Raw genomic sequence first — 22,237 nt, forward strand, 5'->3', positions numbered from 1 at the left:
TTATATAGTTAGTTAGTTATATCCATATATATTCCATAGTTTGTATAGGAATCCGTTTGGAATCCATAAAAATCAGTTTTCACCTGCAACAAAGTCTCCGTCTTTGTTTTTACGCATTCCCCTACGAGGCATTATTCAGAATCATGTGACGTATCGTCACACATCATAGCCCTGAACATCAATCCCTGCTCAGCCTGCATCTCCTTCCACACTATCTGGGATAGCCACACGTCACTCAGACCTCCTGCCTCTCAAGCGCTGAGCTGAAGACAGCTGCTTGTTTCTGTTTGTGTGTTTTTTGACGGCGGCATCCATCAAACCCACAAAGGCTCCAAACCGTGAATGAGATTTGACATGAAAACGCATCACATGTCTCTCCCGAAGGGTTCGACATCAGCTTGTATTATAAAGGTCTGGTGTAGTTAAGATGAAATAAACAATGTATTTAAATTAAACAGAACTTTATTAATTTATATATACACAATTACTTCTCAACCAATTTCTCTAAGATTGAGAAAAGCCTCTTATTACGCTCCCTGCCCTCCTGGGCTCTCCTCTCCTCTGCCTCCCTCTGCAGCCTCATGTCTTCCTTCATAAGAAGAAGAAACTCATCATCTCTATCCATCTTCCTTTTCCCGGACCACCTCCTCCTCCTCCTCCTCCTCCTCCTCCTGACCCACCACTGCTGAACTTGGCCCTGGTGTGTCCTCAGGGATGGAGGCGATTAGGACAGGGGGGTTGGTGGAATGCCTCTGTCCCAATACCTCATCCATGAGGACAAACCAGGGCCGAGTGGCAGCAGTGTGCTTCCCTCCTAGCCCCTCGCCTGACCCTGGACACTGCAATCCTACGGCAGAGGAAATCAATCATGGCACTTAACAACAACAGCAGCAAAACACATTTCAGCAAATGTGTTAACTTGCATGGTTAAAACAAATAATGTACATTTAAAATTACATGTACATACTTTATACTTCTTTTTTAGGTTGTCCCATTTTTTCTTTGCCTGCAGGGGAGTCACCTTCCCCTGCAGGCCTATTTTCTCCAGAGGTCAGGGTCAGTCAGTCAGTCAGTCAGAGTCAGTCAGTCAGTCAGTCAGTCAGTCAGTCAGTCAGTCAGTCAGGGTCAGTCAGTCAGAGTCAGTCAGTCAGAGTCAGTCAGTCAGTCAGTCAGTCAGTCAGTCAGTCAGTCAGGGTCAGTCAGTCAGTCAGTCAGTCAGTCAGTCAGTCAGTCAGTCAGTCAGAGTCAGTCAGTCAGTCAGTCAGTCAGTCAGGGTCAGTCAGTCAGTCAGGCCACGTGGGATGTCTTTGATTGGATGTGCTCAGTTTTAAACTAGAGTATCCAGTGTTTACAGTATCCAGTGTTTACATTATCCAGTGTTTACAGTAGCCAGTGTTTACAGTATCCAGTGTTTACATTATCCAGTGTTTACAGTAGCCAGTGTTTACAGTATCCAGTGTTTACATTATCCAGTGTTTACAGTAGCCAGTGTTTCAGTATGCCAGTGTTTACAGTATCCAGTGTTTCAGTATGCCAGTGTTTACAGTAGCCAGTGTTTACAGTATCCAGTGTTTCAGTATGCCAGTGTTTACAGTAGCCAGTGTTTACAGTATCCAGTGTTTCAGTATGCCAGTGTTTCAGTATGCCAGTGTTTCAGTATGCCAGTGTTACAGTATGCCAGTGTTTACAGTAGCCAGTGTTTACAGTAGCCAGTGTTTACAGTAGCCAGTGTTACAGTATGCCAGTGTTTACAGTAGCCAGTGTTTACAGTAGCCAGTGTTTACAGTAGCCCGTTGTTTCAAAGAAACCTATCATTCAGTTTTATTTTTAGTAATCAATGTCCGATCCAGCGGTCTGCTTAAGAACACGTTTGTTCGACCACTGAAAGCTGCTCCCCAGGTTCTGTTGTTAAACTGGGTTCTTGGATGCACTGCATCATTCTTTAAGTCTTGGGTAAATTGGGATTTACATGAATGAGTTGAATGAGGACACGGACCGCCAGTATGACAGCGGCCTGTAACAATGCGTGGATGGAACACAGTGGAGTGCCTCTGGGGGTTACTTGTCCTGGTTTACCGAGTGTCGGGTTTAAAGCTCCACCTGCCACTGTCTCCGCCTCGTGGCAGGGGAGGAATACGTCCCTCAGGGCATGTTCGCTATTCCCCTGAAAGACCATGAACCTTACTCAGCCCATATCATGTTACATAAAGACCATGAACCTTATTCAGCCCATGTCCCAATCATAACAACCTCACAGACCAAAAGTTAGACAGATTAGGTCACTGGCAACAAAAAAATCTGACTTCCTTCTTTAAACTATACTTCCTCAAACCTTGCTTGTTATCCATCAAAATACACTCTTGGCAGTGCAATGCAAACGGTCTGTGGGCAGGTGACAGCTGACTCTGCATGCAGTGGTGTGCGTCTGTGATCAGCATGTCAGCTATTGACTCCTTCTGGCAGAAGGTGAATTAAAGCATCTGGGCGAGCTTGGATCACAGGGTTTGCATCGGGGGTAACTGTGAGGCCTTTGTCGGTTCAAATGACACATTCAATCTCTGCCTGCTCCAACCACATAACAACCACTCAATTTCGTTACATTTCTCCATTCCTTGGAAGATAACACTGAATGTGTTGCCCCCGAATCGACTAGAAAGATTGTATCTTCACAGTTTCCAATAATGTTTGTTTCAGGGAGCCAATCAGGTCGCATAAGACTAGGTAGAACCATAAGGCTAGGTAGAACCATAAGGCTAGGTAGAACCATAAGGCTAGGTAGAACCATAAGGCTAGGTAGAACCATAAGACTAGGTAGAACCATAAGGCTGGGTAGAACCATAAGGCTGGGTAGAACCATAAGACTGGGTAGAACCATAAGGCTAGGTAGAACCATAAGACTAGGTAGAACCATACAACAACCCTTTGGATGTGGTGCTTGTGTACGGTTTGTGGCAGGGTTAGTGCGATGGTCCAGGGTTAGTGTGATGGTCCAGGGTTAGTGTGATGGTCCAGGGTTAGTGTGATGGTCCAGGGTTAGTGCGATGGTCCAGGGTTAGTGCGATGGTCCAGGGTTAGTGCGATGGTCCAGGGTTAGTGTGATGGTCCAGGGTTAGTGCGATGGTCCAGGGTTAGTGTGATGGTCCAGGGTTAGTGTGATGGTCCAGGGTTAGTGCGATGGTCCAGGGTTAGTGCGATGGTCCAGGGTTAGTGCGATGGTCCAGGGTTAGTGTGATGGTCCAGGGTTAGTGCGATGGTCCAGGGTTAGTGCGATGGTCCAGGGTTAGTGTGATGGTCCAGGGTTAGTGCGATGGTCCAGGGTTAGTGCGATGGTCCAGGGTTAGTGCGATGGTCTCCATGGACCCGGCCTGCTGCTGCGTCCCGTCAAGACCCCAAGACAGTCCACCTCTGCCTCCTGGATGACGTCACTCCAGGGGTGTCAACTGCCCGCCACTCTGTCACCGACCTCTGTTGGCAACACTCTCTGGCTCAGTGATCCACGGCGCCACAACGGAGCAGCCTGCGCCACACGGCCGGTGTCCCTGACCTCTGGCCCCTCCCTGTGTGACCCTGACCTCTGGCCCCTCCCTGTGTGACCCTGACCTCTGGCCCCTCCCTGTGTGACCCTGACCTCTGGCCCCTCCCTGTGTGACCCTGACCTCTGGCCCCTCCCTGTGTGACCCTGACCTCTGGCCCCTCCCTGTGTGACCCTGACCTCTGGCCCCTCCCTGTGTGACCCTGACCTCTGGCCCCTCCCTGTGTGACCCTGACCTCTGGCCCCTCCCTGTGTGACCCTGACCTCTGGCCCCTCCCTGTGTGACCCTGACCTCTGGCCCCTCCCTGTGTGACCCTGACCTCTGGCCCCTCCCTGTGTGTCCCTGACCTCTGGCCCCTCCCTGTGTGACCCTGACCTCTGGCCCCTCCCTGTGTGACCCTGACCTCTGGCCCCTCCCTGTGTGACCCTGACCTCTGGCCCCTCCCTGTGTGACCCTGACCTCTGGCCCCTCCCTGTGTGACCCTGACCTCTGGCCCCTCCCTGTGTGACCCTGACCTCTGGCCCCTCCCTGTGTGACCCTGACCTCTGGCCCCTCCCTGTGTGTCCCTGACCTCTGGCCCCTCCCTGTGTGACCCTGACCTCTGGCCCCTCCCTGTGTGACCCTGACCTCTGGCCCCTCCCTGTGTGACCCTGACCTCTGGCCCCTCCCTGTGTGACCCTGACCTCTGGCCCCTCCCTGTGTGTCCCTGACCTCTGGCCCCTCCCTGTGTGTCCCTGACCTCTGGCCCCTCCCTGTGTGACCCTGACCTCTGGCCCCTCCCTGTGTGAGCCTGACCTCTGGCCCCTCCCTGTGTGACCCTGACCTCTGGCCCCTCCCTGTGTGACCCTGACCTCTGGCCCCTCCCTGTGGGGCCTCCAGGGGCCACGCCTTCCCCTGGTGGGAGGAATGGGCTTGGGCTTCTCCAGGGCCTCTCGTTGACTGACTGGAAGCTTCTTAGTCCTTGGGCTTCCTTCTGCCGATTGCGCTTTTCTTCCTTTTTAACCCCAAAATCTTCTGCGTGACTCACTATCACGGTGAGTTTGGCGCTACGCCAACCAATGCATTGACTCTTTACTGACAAACTTCCATCAAACGCATCCAGCAAGGCGTGGGTGATGGCACATTCGTAGGAGTCTGCTCTTGTCCGTCTGAAGTTGGGGGTAATCTTCCATGAATCTGGAACACTTTCTCCGGAGGGTCTACGAGATCGATCACTTTCTCCATCATCAGGGGAATGCCTCTCCGGCCTGATCACGGAATCTCTCCAGGTGACATGTAGTGATCAGCGGAGGCCACGTCACACAGTGGAGGTGGTGGAGCATTCACACAGTCCAGGTCCCATATGGTCTATATCTCTATTGAGATGAAAGAGCCCTACACTCTGGATTGATAAACCTGCCTGTCCTTTGCAAATAATTAAAAGACCTTTAACAAGTATCCAACTTGTTTTTGTCTTCCTAAGTCCCCAATTTGTATTTACTCTAACCAAAAGTAATTTTAAAACTAATTTCAATGAATGTATTTATTTTTTGTAGGGCTGGGCAATGATTAAAAGTTTTAATTGCGATTAATCGCATATTATGGTGAGTTAATTGCAATTAATCACACTTTTAAAATTCTATTTAAAATCCACTCCTATTTAAGTTAAATGAGACTATCAAATGGAATGACACATTATCATTCATACCAAATGTTATTAATAAGCAAAAACTAGACCAAGTGAACATGAGGGAGTTTTATTGACTCACTCAGTGTGGGTTGAATATAAACTTACGGAACACCACAGATCTGGGAATTGTAAACAGGCAGTTAATTAGTACAATTGTAAACCTACAGTTACTACAAGTGTAGTTAAATTCAAATTAGTAGAACCACAGATTTGGGAATTGTAATCAGGCAGTCACTTACTGCAAGTGTAATTGAATGTAAAGTAAGTGGAACTAAAAACAAAATGATTTCTGATATGAATGTTGACATTCTGTGGGCAAAACCTTTCAAAATCAAAGTGAAAAAAAAAGAGACTGCGTTGATGCGTCAATTTATTCATTGCGTTAACGCATAATTAACGCGTTAACTTGCCCAGCCCTTTTACTTTAACAAGTACTGTGGTCTCGCCTGTCCGGATTATTTTCCCCTCAGGATACTGTACTGAAAAAACATCAAAATATTCTCCACAGCCACCCTCTTCTCACCCTGGTGACGGTCATCTGGTGGTGAGGCAGAGCTCTGGGACCCAGCCTCAGCCATGCACGGTCAACATGTCTTGGAGTAATATTTGATCTAATTGTCAGGTAAGGTATCGCAGACGAGACCCCAAATCGTTCGTGAATACAATATCGCCAAGAATACAGTAACACACAGCCTTTCAACAGTTTCCCCTCTTGCCCGCAAAGCAATTGTCCATACATAATGTAAGGGAAACGTTGACATAAGTGGGTCAATGCGACTGTGACAGGTTCACAGCAGGCAAAAGGTTAACTTGGGGTTAACTAGCTAACATAACCTGAAGAACGCAAATAAACAAGAGTCTGTTATATATATCATTTTGAGTACAGCTTTCTGTTGCAGGGGGAGAACAAACACTAAACCAAACTAGGACTCACTTCACAGCCTGGGCCCGCCCCAGGCCAGCCCCCCCACGCCCTTTTCCTACAGTTGTCAGCAACATGTCTGTAGGGGTCATGACATAAATGATCCCCCAGGAGATTCTAAGTGAATCCTAGTCATCGCTAAAAAGCCAATTCCCTTTACTGTATATGCATATGTGACCATTGGCGGTCATTGTGAACATAAGGCCATAGCCTAGCATTTATTCAAATTGGCACTGAATAGAGCACACACACACACACACAGAGACACACACACACACACACACAGACAGACACAAAGGCACACACACACACACACACACACACACACACACACACACACACACACACACACACACACACACACACACACACACAGACAGAGACACACACACACACACACACACACAGACACAAAGGCACACACACACACACAGAGATACACACACACACACACAGACAGAGACACACACACACACACACACACACACACACACAAAGGCACACACACAGAGACACACACACACAACACGACAGAGACGGAGCAGGAGCTCTCAGGAGGATGGCCTACATCAGGGACGGGCGACTGGCACCTTCTCTCTGTGAGGTCCGCACGTCATTTAAGATAAAACAAATAATAATAAACAAATAAAAAATAGGGTTTGTTTTTTCTCAATCAAGAAATCACTCATGTGGCTGTTGTTGTTTCTTTGAAAACAAACTTGTTGTATTTGTCGTTTAACAAGAGTATAGACATGTTAAAAATGCATTTTTCCACATCTACCAAATGAAATGTTCTGGGGACGACCCCCAGAGCCCCGGCCATGACTACGCCTCACACTAAAATGTAATCACCAGCCGCCACTGATACAGACGTATATCTACACTATTGTTATTATTTAGTAGCTTCTCTCATATGTGATTAGGTGAAGAGCGCGGCCATGTGGCTCTGACGGTGATGAGGACACGTCTCTTTATCACCTTTATCGTGACGGTTGTCCATCCCTGGTCTAGATGCTGGAAGCTAGAAAGACGACCAACATGCAAAGTTGCTCTGGTGGATAAATTAATAAAGTATCTATAGAGTATATCTATATCTATATCTATCTATATCTATATATAGATATAGATAGATATAGATATATAGTAAGTATATATAGAGACGTAGGAGGAGACTGGTGGATAAATAAATAAAGATAAATAATAAGAGAACAGACGGAGAACAGACGGAGAACAGACGGAGAACAGAGAACAGACGGAGAACAGAGAACAGACGGAGAACAGAGAACAGACGGAGAACAGAGAACAGACGGAGAACAGAGAACAGACGGAGAACAGAGAACAGACGGAGAACAGACGGAGAACAGAGAACAGACGGAGAACAGAGAACAGACGGAGAACAGAGAACAGACGGAGAACAGAGAACAGACGGAGAACAGACGGAGAACAGACGGAGAACAGAGAACAGACGGAGAACAGAGAACAGACGGAGAACAGAGAACAGACGGAGAACAGACGGAGAACAGACGGAGAACAGAGAACAGACGGAGAACAGAGAACAGACGGAGAACAGACGGAGAACAGAGAACAGACGGAGAACAGAGAACAGACGGAGAACAGACGGAGAACAGAGAACAGACGGAGAACAGAGAACAGACGGAGAACAGACGGAGAACAGAGAACAGACGGAGAACAGAGAACAGACGGAGAACAGAGAACAGACGGAGAACAGAGAACAGACGGAGAACAGAGAACAGAGAACAGACGGAGAACAGAGAACAGACGGAGAACAGAGAACAGACGGAGAACAGACAGAGAACAGACGGAGAACAGACGGAGAACAGAGAACAGACGGAGAACAGAGAACAGACGGAGAACAGACGGAGAACAGAGAACAGACGGAGAACAGAGAACAGACGGAGAACAGACGGAGAACAGAGAACAGACGGAGAACAGAGAACAGACGGAGAACAGAGAACAGACGGAGAACAGACGGAGAACAGACGGAGAACAGAGAACAGACGGAGAACAGAGAACAGACGGAGAACAGAGAACAGACGGAGAACAGAGAACAGACGGAGAACAGAGAACAGACGGAGAACAGACGGAGAACAGAGAACAGACGGAGAACAGAGAACAGACGGAGAACAGACGGAGAACAGAGAACAGACGGAGAACAGAGAACAGACGGAGAACAGAGAACAGACGGAGAACAGACAGAGAACAGAGAACAGACGGAGAACAGACGGAGAACAGAGAACAGACGGAGAACAGAGAACAGACAGAGAACAGACGGAGAACAGAGAACAGACGGAGAACAGACGGAGAACAGAGAACAGACGGAGAACAGACGGAGAACAGACGGAGAACAGAGAACAGACGGAGAACAGAGAACAGACGGAGAACAGAGAACAGACGGAGAACAGAGAACAGACGGAGAACAGACGGAGAACAGAGAACAGACGGAGAACAGACGGAGAACAGAGAACAGACGGAGAACAGAGAACAGACGGAGAACAGAGAACAGACGGAGAACAGAGAACAGACGGAGAACAGACGGAGAACAGAGAACAGACGGAGAACAGAGAACAGACGGAGAACAGAGAACAGACGGAGAACAGACGGAGAACAGAGAACAGACGGAGAACAGACGGAGAACAGACGGAGAACAGAGAACAGACGGAGAACAGAGAACAGACGGAGAACAGATGGAGAACAGAGAACAGACGGAGAACAGACGGAGAACAGAGAACAGACGGAGAACAGACGGAGAACAGAGAACAGACGGAGAACAGAGAACAGACGGAGAACAGAGAACAGACGGAGAACAGAGAACAGACGGAGAACAGACAGAGAACAGAGAACAGACGGAGAACAGACGGAGAACAGAGAACAGACGGAGAACAGAGAACAGACGGAGAACAGAGAACAGACGGAGAACAGACGGAGAACAGAGAACAGACGGAGAACAGAGAACAGACGGAGAACAGAGAACAGACGGAGAACAGACGGAGAACAGAGAACAGACGGAGAACAGAGAACAGACGGAGAACAGAGAACAGACGGAGAACAGAGAACAGACGGAGAACAGAGAACAGACGGAGAACAGAGAACAGACGGAGAACAGACGGAGAACAGACGGAGAACAGACGGAGAACAGAGAACAGACGGAGAACAGAGAACAGACGGAGAACAGACAGAGAACAGAGAACAGACGGAGAACAGACGGAGAACAGAGAACAGACGGAGAACAGACGGAGAACAGAGAACAGACGGAGAACAGAGAACAGACGGAGAACAGAGAACAGACGGAGAACAGAGAACAGACGGAGAACAGACGGAGAACAGAGAACAGACGGAGAACAGAGAACAGACGGAGAACAGAGAACAGACGGAGAACAGACGGAGAACAGAGAACAGACGGAGAACAGACGGAGAACAGACGGAGAACAGAGAACAGACGGAGAACAGAGAACAGACGGAGAACAGAGAACAGACGGAGAACAGACGGAGAACAGAGAACAGACAGAGAACAGACGGAGAACAGAGAACAGACGGAGAACAGACGGAGAACAGAGAACAGATGGAGAACAGACGGAGAACAGAGAACAGACGGAGAACAGAGAACAGACGGAGAACAGAGAACAGACGGAGAACAGAGAACAGACGGAGAACAGACAGAGAACAGAGAACAGACGGAGAACAGACGGAGAACAGAGAACAGACGGAGAACAGAGAACAGACGGAGAACAGAGAACAGACAGAGAACAGACGGAGAACAGACGGAGAACAGAACAGACGGAGAACAGAGAACAGATGGAGAACAGACGGAGAACAGAGAACAGACGGAGAACAGAGAACAGACGGAGAACAGAGAACAGACGGAGAACAGACGGAGAACAGAGAACAGACGGAGAACAGAGAACAGACGGAGAACAGAGAACAGACGGAGAACAGACGGAGAACAGACGGAGAACAGACGGAGAACAGAGAACAGACGGAGAACAGAGAACAGACGGAGAACAGACAGAGAACAGAGAACAGACGGAGAACAGACGGAGAACAGAGAACAGACGGAGAACAGACGGAGAACAGAGAACAGACGGAGAACAGAGAACAGACGGAGAACAGAGAACAGACGGAGAACAGACGGAGAACAGACGGAGAACAGACGGAGAACAGAGAACAGACGGAGAACAGAGAACAGACGGAGAACAGACGGAGAACAGAGAACAGACGGAGAACAGAGAACAGACGGAGAACAGACAGAGAACAGAGAACAGACGGAGAACAGACGGAGAACAGAGAACAGACGGAGAACAGACGGAGAACAGAGAACAGACGGAGAACAGAGAACAGACGGAGAACAGAGAACAGACGGAGAACAGAGAACAGACGGAGAACAGACGGAGAACAGACGGAGAACAGACGGAGAACAGAGAACAGACGGAGAACAGAGAACAGACGGAGAACAGAGAACAGACGGAGAACAGACGGAGAACAGAGAACAGACAGAGAACAGACGGAGAACAGAGAACAGACGGAGAACAGACGGAGAACAGAGAACAGACGGAGAACAGACGGAGAACAGACGGAGAACAGAGAACAGACGGAGAACAGAGAACAGACGGAGAACAGAGAACAGACGGAGAACAGACGGAGAACAGAGAACAGACAGAGAACAGACGGAGAACAGAGAACAGACGGAGAACAGACGGAGAACAGAGAACAGACGGAGAACAGACGGAGAACAGAGAACAGACGGAGAACAGAGAACAGACGGAGAACAGACGGAGAACAGAGAACAGACGGAGAACAGAGAACAGACGGAGAACAGAGAACAGACGGAGAACAGAGAACAGACGGAGAACAGAGAACAGACGGAGAACAGACGGAGAACAGAGAACAGACGGAGAACAGAGAACAGACAGAGAACAGAGAACAGACGGAGAACAGAGAACAGACGGAGAACAGAGAACAGACGGAGAACAGAGAACAGACGGAGAACAGAGAACAGACGGAGAACAGACGGAGAACAGAGAACAGACAGAGAACAGACGGAGAACAGAGAACAGACGGAGAACAGACGGAGAACAGACGGAGAACAGACGGAGAACAGAGAACAGACGGAGAACAGAGAACAGACGGAGAACAGACGGAGAACAGAGAACAGACGGAGAACAGAGAACAGACGGAGAACAGAGAACAGACGGAGAACAGAGAACAGACGGAGAACAGACGGAGAACAGAGAACAGACGGAGAACAGAGAACAGACGGAGAACAGAGAACAGACGGAGAACAGAGAACAGACGGAGAACAGAGAACAGACGGAGAACAGACGGAGAACAGAGAACAGACGGAGAACAGAGAACAGACAGAGAACAGAGAACAGACGGAGAACAGAGAACAGACGGAGAACAGAGAACAGACGGAGAACAGAGAACAGACGGAGAACAGACGGAGAACAGAGAACAGACGAGAACAGACGGAGAACAGAGAACAGACGGAGAACAGACGGAGAACAGACGGAGAACAGACGGAGAACAGAGAACAGACGGAGAACAGAGAACAGATGGAGAACAGACGGAGAACAGAGAACAGACGGAGAACAGAGAACAGACGGAGAACAGAGAACAGACGGAGAACAGACGGAGAACAGACGGAGAACAGACGGAGAACAGAGAACAGACGGAGAACAGAGAACAGACGGAGAACAGACAGAGAACAGAGAACAGACGGAGAACAGACGGAGAACAGAGAACAGACGGAGAACAGACGGAGAACAGAGAACAGACGGAGAACAGAGAACAGACGGAGAACAGAGAACAGACGGAGAACAGAGAACAGACGGAGAACAGACGGAGAACAGAGAACAGACGGAGAACAGAGAACAGACGGAGAACAGAGAACAGACGGAGAACAGACGGAGAACAGAGAACAGACGGAGAACAGACGGAGAACAGACGGAGAACAGAGAACAGACGGAGAACAGAGAACAGACGGAGAACAGAGAACAGACGGAGAACAGACGGAGAACAGAGAACAGACAGAGAACAGACGGAGAACAGAGAACAGACGGAGAACAGACGGAGAACAGAGAACAGACGGAGAACAGACGGAGAACAGAGAACAGACGGAGAACAGAGAACAGACGGAGAACAGAGAACAGACGGAGAACAGAGAACAGACGGAGAACAGACAGAGAACAGAGAACAGACGGAGAACAGACGGAGAACAGAGAACAGACGGAGAACAGAGAACAGACGGAGAACAGAGAACAGACAGAGAACAGACGGAGAACAGACGGAGAACAGAACAGACGGAGAACAGAGAACAGATGGAGAACAGACGGAGAACAGAGAACAGACGGAGAACAGAGAACAGACGGAGAACAGAGAACAGACGGAGAACAGACGGAGAACAGAGAACAGACGGAGAACAGAGAACAGACGGAGAACAGAGAACAGACGGAGAACAGACGGAGAACAGACGGAGAACAGACGGAGAACAGAGAACAGACGGAGAACAGAGAACAGACGGAGAACAGACAGAGAACAGAGAACAGACGGAGAACAGACGGAGAACAGAGAACAGACGGAGAACAGACGGAGAACAGAGAACAGACGGAGAACAGAGAACAGACGGAGAACAGAGAACAGACGGAGAACAGAGAACAGACGGAGAACAGACGGAGAACAGACGGAGAACAGACGGAGAACAGAGAACAGACGGAGAACAGAGAACAGACGGAGAACAGAGAACAGACGGAGAACAGACGGAGAACAGAGAACAGACAGAGAACAGACGGAGAACAGAGAACAGACGGAGAACAGACGGAGAACAGAGAACAGACGGAGAACAGACGGAGAACAGACGGAGAACAGAGAACAGACGGAGAACAGAGAACAGACGGAGAACAGAGAACAGACGGAGAACAGACGGAGAACAGAGAACAGACAGAGAACAGACGGAGAACAGAGAACAGACGGAGAACAGACGGAGAACAGAGAACAGACGGAGAACAGACGGAGAACAGAGAACAGACGGAGAACAGAGAACAGACGGAGAACAGACGGAGAACAGAGAACAGACGGAGAACAGAGAACAGACGGAGAACAGAGAACAGACGGAGAACAGAGAACAGACGGAGAACAGAGAACAGACGGAGAACAGACGGAGAACAGAGAACAGACGGAGAACAGAGAACAGACAGAGAACAGAGAACAGACGGAGAACAGAGAACAGACGGAGAACAGAGAACAGACGGAGAACAGAGAACAGACGGAGAACAGACGGAGAACAGAGAACAGACAGAGAACAGACGGAGAACAGAGAACAGACGGAGAACAGACGGAGAACAGACGGAGAACAGAGAACAGACGGAGAACAGAGAACAGATGGAGAACAGACGGAGAACAGAGAACAGACGGAGAACAGAGAACAGACGGAGAACAGAGAACAGACGGAGAACAGACGGAGAACAGACGGAGAACAGAGAACAGACGGAGAACAGAGAACAGACGGAGAACAGAGAACAGACGGAGAACAGAGAACAGACGGAGAACAGAGAACAGAGAACAGACGGAGAACAGAGAACAGACGGAGAACAGAGAACAGACGGAGAACAGAGAACAGAGAACAGACGGAGAACAGAGAACAGACGGAGAACAGAGAACAGACGGAGAACAGAGAACAGACGGAGAACAGAGAACAGACGGAGAACAGAGAACAGACGGAGAACAGAGAACAGACGGAGAACAGACGGAGAACAGAGAACAGACGGAGAACAGAGAACAGACGGAGAACAGAGAACAGACGGAGAACAGACGGAGAACAGAGAACAGACGGAGAACAGAGAACAGACGGAGAACAGAGAACAGACGGAGAACAGACGGGAGCTGCAGGATGAAGGGAGAGGAACAGTCTCCCAACATGTGGTGGACGGGGGTTGAACCAACACTGACCTAAATAAAGACAGAACATGACAATAGTGCACTAATGTTGTTGTAAACATGTCAGATACAGATCCCGTATCAGTGCCTTGATACCTCACCTAACCCACTCAGACTATAGGCTTTACCACAGAAATAGAACAATATTACAAGACAAACTGTTTGGAAATACTTCAAAACATGTATTGGCATGTGGTGGTAAGATAACAGGCCATAATCATTATTTAGTTATTGACACGTTTTTAGATTATGAATAAATGCTGAACTTAAAGAAATGTTTTAATATAGGGGATACCTTGTTGAAAATAGTGTTATTCGTCATGTGCTGTGAATTGGGTATCACATTTCCCTGAGACGTGGAACACTCAAACAAAGAACTATTGTGTGCCAGCCAGCTCTTTTTGGAAATGATGGCGAAAAAGGTTTCTATTAGCCCTTAGCTACGTTGGATATGTAAGATTGATATCTCCTGGTAACGGAGTCGCAGCACCGCATTGTCTGTAAAAACTGAGGACAGATTATATTTAAAACTTAATAATGGCCAAACTAACTAAATTAAATTAACAATTCTGTTTTAAAGCAATATTTAAAATAAAGCTTTTAAACAGATCACAACAAAGATTTTCCAGTTTGAAAATGAGGTCATTAGTTACAATCACATGCATGTAGTCATCAATACTGCAAAATGGTCCAAGGCACGACAAAGAAGGACATGTGATACTTGTGAGAGCTGTCGTTGACCTGGATGTTGGAATGGCTATTGTCAGGTGGCGTTTAAAAGAGGAGCATAGCTCACAGAGCTCACAATCTGTAAAGGAAAGGGTAAGAAACGTCTTTCTTCATTGTACATTTATTTTATATTACAATCCCACTAAATGTACAACAAATAAGAAGATTTTAACCATGTTCTATTTGATGGATAAAAGTGAAATTGATAATAAATTCATAAATCTATTTCTATTTTTTTTTTTCTTCACAGTGAAAAAGATGGCATCCTCAATTTTCATATTGGGAGTACTTTTGGGATTACTGTGTGTTCAATGTAAGTTTTTAATAAGTATTCAAAGTATTTTTCCATACAGCAAATTGTGATTGTCTTATTTTGAGTGGCCTGATTATGTATGACCTGGTTATATATGATTTAATGTTAACGATTGCGTTAACCTTAAAACACTTTGATATAGGCGTACAGCTATAGGTGTACAGCTCTTAAAATGTATATTTAAATATGTATAAAAATGTACACTCACACCTCACATGCACTAAAGGCTTACTATATATATATATATATATATATATATATATATATATATATATATATATAGTATATACGGATCACAGTACTGACTGAACAGAGACTTCCTTCCTCCACATGGACAACTGACTACTAATCAAGTATTATATAATTATGAAGATTATCCAAATTATGGATTATATGGGAGGTGACGAGGCGAGATAATCATTATCAAGAAGTAAGAAAATTGGTTTGTTTTCAAAAGTCACAAAGTGGATTTTTTAAAAATAATTTTGTGTTGTTTCATGTAACAAAGTCACATTGGGATCATTTTGCGAAAATGGCTTTTGCTTTTTTCAGCTGTCCAAGCACTGACATGTCTGAACTGTACGAGCATCTCTGAAGACCACCCGAGCTGCCCTGAGGACGACATCAAACCGGTGATCTGTGGAGGACGCTTCACCCATTGTATTCGGATTGTATTGAACAAGCCAGCCTGTGAGCAATTGTTTAAATTACGTTCTCTTTAAATGAATGAATACATAGACATGCACACAAACATCTATTTCATCGTCCAAACCTTGGGCTGTAATAGGATGTGGCCTTTATGTTTGATGACACCCAAAATCTTTAATACAAGTTGCATTGTATACAATTCACATAACACATACATATTTTGGTGAAGATATAAATAAATGCCACTTCACATGAAAATGTTATATTGTGTAACATTTACTGTTCATGCAATCGATGCTTGTTTCCATTATTATTTCATTGTTTGTTTTGAATAATGCATTGTTCATATATTTTGTTCTTTGCAGTCGGTGAAATTCGAAGATGTGCTACTACAAAGGAATGCGATGCTCCAGTATTGGACCTTGTTGAACGCACGTGCTGCAATGACGACGAGTGTAATGTTCCATCTAGTTGATACAAATAGATGACTATTATAGTCTATGCCTCAGGAATATTGTATACTCTATTATCGCTTTTTAATCTATTTATTTATTGATTGGCAGATTTGCCAATTAATTAATAAATAAATAATCCTCATAATCAATCTTCAATGATATCTGGGCAAAGACAATAACTTCTGGTTCTCATAATTGACGCAATTAAAGGAATTCCTATGTTCAACGCAGCAGGAGATCAAAGGCTGATTCTTTCTTCCAGTCTGATCCTCACTGCCGTCCTTCCTCATGCTTTTTCATCCATTGTATTGTGGCGGGCAATTTATTTGGTAGCAATGTATTGTCTAAAAGGTCCCTTCTTGATTAGAATCCCATTCCCATCCCAAAATGTAATTGATATAGATAATGTGTTAATTATAAATGTTAATAGTTATTCATTAAGAAATTTAGATTTTTCCTTCCTTCTTTCTTTTCATGGAAAGAGAGGTCAATGATACAAATGGGCAAAAGTAAATAGGAGCTGACATCTAGAAGCTGGCCTATGGTTCTGGATTATTATATCTAATCCAATAGTATTTTTATTTAAACTATCACTACTGGCATTATTCCTACTTGCTGGAAAGTTTTGTATGTTGTCCTGCTCCATAAAAGTGTGTATATTTTAACCCGAATAATTACTGGACAATTTCAAAACTTCCTATAACAATACAATAAAGTATAAAAACAACTAGTCCCCTGGTACGGATGGGTTAGCGGGAGTATATATCCAAACATTGTGAACATTGTGTGTGTGTGTGTGTGTGTGTGTGTGTGTGTGTGTGTGTGTGTGTGTGTGTGTCAGTTAGATGTGTGAAGCCTAAGGGCAGTGACTAGGTTTGATCTTATTTTAGTCAGTTATTTTCTCATTAAAAACCTTGAGAACTGTTTTTTATTCCTCTTTTGCCAATACCGGTAACTTCCGTAAGTGTTATCTCAAAAAGGCACACAATACAGTTGGGGTTGGATTTATCACACATTTAAAAGTTTGCCAAATAATTTAGGACTGTCCAAACTGAGCAACTTGTATATATATATATATATATTTTTTTTTTTTTTTTTTTTTTTTTGCAGTGGTGGCACTTATTTGGTTTTAATAGACAACAAACCTATTGAGTGTAGCACACATGTCATCCAAATCTCATCATTATTCCAAATAAAACAATACAATTAGGCTCAATTTGACATAATTGAGTTGCAAATGTTTCAGAATAACTCAGATTTCTGCATTGTATTCTTTATCCAGGCAATGTGTTGTTTGGAAAGGAAGGTGTACACTCCTGGTTTGGTCTTAACACCGCAGGTGCCAAAAGAAGTGATTCCTACTTGCACACCGTTGCACATCAGAGGTCCTCCAGAGTCTCCCTATAGAGAAATAGACGACGACATGAATATATTGAAAATCAATATCAGTATTTTATATATGCAATATTGCGATAATAATACCATCAAAATAAAATTAAAAGGTCTGATTCAAATGGAGTCATAGTGTGGGGCACTTTGCTGTCAAAATACCTTTGTGATTTGATTCCGAAGGAATCAGATAGACCTACAAATTACGTAGGATCGGACCCAGAAATGACTCATGTCCACACACTACTATCCTATCCTAACATAAACTGTGATTTACTACTCGAGCCAATAGGGAGCCTTTGCAACGACCGAGCAAAGAATACTCTTTCAAGTCCCTGTGGTCGAATCAATAGAGAAAACATTCATGATGGTGAGGCATTTCTCATTTGAAGTTGAGCAGGTTGCTCGGTCTGAACTACCCTGGGTTGTATCATTTACAATATAGATAATGAAGAATAATAGTTGTGCCTACCCGACAGGTGTCCTTGTTTTTCTTTCCAGCACATACCATGTCAGGAGTGATGACAGGTTTGGAATTGTAATATTTGGGCGAGTTGCACGTTTCTCTTTTGATAACAGTGACATCGGCGGACATCAGGACATCCGACATTTTGACCTTCTTAACACTGACGGTCCCCCAACTAACCACCATGCATTTGGTACCTTTCTTGGGGTCTGGGATTACATTCGACAATGGCAAATACTTTACGGTCTTGGTCGCATTCCCCTCTTGGACGAGCTGAACCAAACAATCGTTGCTGCAACAACAATGAGTTTACACACACAATTCTTGTTGGGTGTGATATGAGTATTAATCACACAGTAATTAGCTCACCTTTAGTAGCTGGAGATCATGGCCTTTCGTAAAATGTTCATAAGTAGGATGGGGGTAAGGCTTTGCTACCTTCCGGACCTGAACAGATTTATCCGTCTCGCTGTTTTTAATGGTGTCCACACCAAGACGCACCGTAGCTATTCTGTTAAAGAATCCAAAATAGGGTTTACTTATGAATACCAAACAACAGCATGTACTAGTACACAAAGCTCAACCACATACATACTTAATGTAAAGTATAGATTTGAGACTTGTAAAGAGAGATAACAGAAAAGAGCAGAAGAGGGCAAGATTTTGAAAAAATAACCCCCCGATAATGCTGCTCACTCCATACATTTCCGCCATTGAGAATGTCGCGTTTACATTCATGGACCTGTGATAGACAGCCAAGATAATTTCGTCAAACCAATCAGGAAAGAGAAGCCCCGATTGGTCAGAAAGGAGCCGGGAGCGGTCTAAAATAAAAAGCCTCATACTGAGGAAGGCCCCCAGTCAACCAGAAAATATAATATATATATATATATATACAGCTCAAGGATGGCTATGGCATATCTCACAAATCACACCCAAATGATAGCTCTTACATCGTACCTACAGCACCTTAGCCTACAGCTTCTTTCCTACAGCTACAACCAACAACAAACATTGTTCATGTGATTATGAGCAGAAGTGTATTATTGGATGAATGATGTGAGGAAATCCCTACTCAGGACAGTGGGCGGCGGTCAGCACCCATCTGGAAGAGAGGAGGGTTCCTCCACAGACGGGCTGCCCTGCGCTGTTATACAGGAGAACCATGTAGGGCAGAGAATGAGCCTTCACCTTCTTCCCTCCGATGATCTCAGCCTCGCCACAAGCACCTGTGGTTAAACACAGCACAGCTGAAAGATATCCTTTATCCATACAAAAACAATACAAGGTTGTCCGTGATTGTTTAACCATATCTTAACAGGAAAGGTTCTGGGTTTGAACCTGGCCTGTTGCCATCCTTAATAATTACGAATAAAAAACTAATCCAAAATAATTACGCAAGAAATTAAATACAGAACATGTAGTGTTCTACTTACATGACTGGATATGGAGGACCAAACACAATGTTTCAACAAGGGCTAGCAATGAACGTGCCATAGCTTGTATCTGAAGCTCAAATGAAGGCGAAATTGAAAAGAGATGCAGCATGAGTTTCTTATATGGCCAGTTCAAAGGATGTGGTCAAACCACAATGGAACAATGTCAATGCTACATAACACACTCCACTTAGGTGACTTTTACTGGGCTCCTCCAAACACAAGGACACAGGGTGGTGGTGTTGAAAGACGGTTTATCGTACGGTTTGCAGATAATGATACATGGCTCTGGTGCTCCATGTTGTCATGCAGGAGATCTCTGCCTGAGTGTGTGTGGAGAAGGCTGGTCTAACCTGGGCACATTGATTACTCAATGCAACCGGTGTGCAGTCTCACAAAGCGCCAGAATTGTTGCCACACGCCAATGGTGGCGGTGTCATTCATATGAAAGAGGGCCTTAAAAATATTACAATGATTAATATAGAGCAGCCATTCTCAACCTTGGGGTCGCGAGATGATTTCTGGGGGTCGCCAAATCATTTTGGAAAAATATAAATGTATTTATTTATTATTTATTTATTTAATTTTTATCAAAATGTATGTAGTGTCCGACCGGACGTTAGAAGGACGACGAGCGGTTGGGCTCAAACAGGCGTTTTATTACTCAAAACCAGTTACTGTCGACCGTAACTACACCAGAACAACAACAACGAACCTGTCCACTAGTCTCATGTCTGCCCTCTCATTCACACATAGGCCTACAGACACTAGGGCTGTCAACCAATATTCTAAATTTGAATATATATTCAAATAGTTTTTTTAAAACAGACATTCAAAGGTGAAAATTAATATTCAAATGTGTGTGTCTGCTTTGCGAATGGGCGACCAGAACTACAAGTCAAGCGACAAGAGTCGGGACCTTAAATTGCTTGCACAAAACTCTTGATCAGCACTCAGCATCGTTGTTCTTTATTTAAACCAGTATGCGCAGAGAGAGTGAGGGGGAGCAAGAGAAAAAGAGAGTGAGTGAGTGAGCGAGAGCGAGGTCTGCGGTCTTGGTCATTAGTTAATTTACATGTTTTTGTGTAGGTAATATGTTGTCAAATATGTTTAAACTTAAATAAACTACCTATACAAGTAGTTATGTCTCGTTGTATTAGTTTGTCCTATATATGTCCTATATCCTATAGATATTCGAATAGTATTTGAATATCTTTTTTTTTTTTTTGATATTCAAACGTTATTTTTTAGCAGTTTTGACAGCCCTAGTATGTGTGTGTGTGTGCGTGGGGGGGGGGCGGACAGCAGTGCATGTTAATTTGGTTGCGACTCAAAAAGGTTGAGAACCACTGATATAGAGGACATAGTGCTACAGGAAGTGATGCAATGAGTAGGTGACTTAGGGGTCAAGGACATTAACAAGGGAGCTATAGACCTATAGATCTCAGCTATAGATCTCATTTATATCAAAAAGGGTCTCAAAGGACAAAAACAATTCTCAATTTGGGGGCTTCAGCCCTGCAAGAAGTGACTCACAACGCCTCAGCAAACGCTCATCACGAGGCCTCACCCAGTGATGCTTGCAAGATTGTGAGCTGAAGTTGTTCCCAGACCTACACCCTACCCATCCAACAAGCACAGAAAAGGGGAAAACGGGTAACTAGAAACGCCCGCTGTTATAGGACCATTTCATCTACAGTTGGAGGTCATGCCCCAATCATTCTAGGCTCAAATCATTCTAGGCTTAAAATAATGGTGTTTTTTTACATCTTCGTGTGACCTCTCCGGGAGGGGTTACATCACTTCCGGTTGGGCTAGAACTACCAAATTGATAATCTTGTATGTCCTTTAGGCCTTCTTACATATAAAAAATACCCCATGTCTTTTGCTCATTCCCAACTGCACCAGAACCCTAACCTGACTCTCGCCTGATGAATTCCGTTTCGCCTAGCTCCACTCATCCATCTGGGATCGCTTCAAAAATCCTTGCATATGATTGGATAAACCACTTGTCCGTCATCTTTATTGACGTGCTACTTCAACCACTCACACCGAAACCAACCTGTGACGCTTGCTTCCTCGATGCGAGCCGCCATTGTTGTCTGAATCAAAACAGTCGCTTCTCCGCTACGTCACATCTTTAAAAATCCCGCCCGGCGGTCCTGATTGGCTCTACCATTTTCTGGTAGTCCCCAAATACCTCCCAACGGGAGCGATCCCAGATGGATGAGTGGAACCAGGCGGAACGAAATTCATCTGGCGAGAGTCAGGTTACCAGAACCCTAGATCACCCACCAAATACGTCACTTCTGGTTGGGCTATAGCCTCCAAACATTTAAATTTGTAGAGTTGAATGCCATCATTCATATAAAAGTGGTCAACAGGAGTACAACTGAGCCCACCCTGTAATTTGCAACCATATCGGGGCCTGGCTGTCACTCCTTATCGATCTATGTTAACCTTACAGCATAGTAAAAATGAATAATCACCCGTAAATATTATGACTTACATACATAGATATTGCTATGGCATAACTTTTACTACCCAATTGTTTTTATTTATTTAAGTACATCAAAATACATTCTTCCCAGAGATATCATAGGAACGTTGAATGAGATCAGCCTGGTGGTGCTTTGACACAAAATAGGGATGAGTGTAGCACATATTTCATCCAAGAAACAACATTATCTCATATATCAAAACATTTATATGAAGATCATTTTGACA

At 45.2% G+C, this 22,237-nt stretch overlaps 1 protein-coding gene across 1 annotated transcript; it reads right to left on the reverse strand.

Moving 5' to 3' along the window:
• Positions 1-17,324: 17,324 nt before the first annotated feature.
• On the reverse strand, positions 17,325-19,571 carry LOC311362510 (granzyme A-like; the record flags this gene model as incomplete). The annotated part of the gene is made up of 5 exons (XM_084482371.1): positions 17,325-17,620; positions 18,081-18,347; positions 18,444-18,585; positions 19,150-19,303; positions 19,511-19,571. The coding sequence occupies 5 exons, from the start codon at positions 19,569-19,571 to the stop codon at positions 17,462-17,464; spliced, it is 783 nt and encodes a 260-aa protein (XP_084338497.1). The 3' UTR covers positions 17,325-17,461.
• Positions 19,572-22,237: the final 2,666 nt, after the last annotated feature.

This window comes from Micromesistius poutassou (genome assembly GCF_964030765.1).
Source record: "Micromesistius poutassou genome assembly, chromosome: 17".
NCBI lineage: Eukaryota > Metazoa > Chordata > Actinopteri > Gadiformes > Gadidae > Micromesistius > Micromesistius poutassou.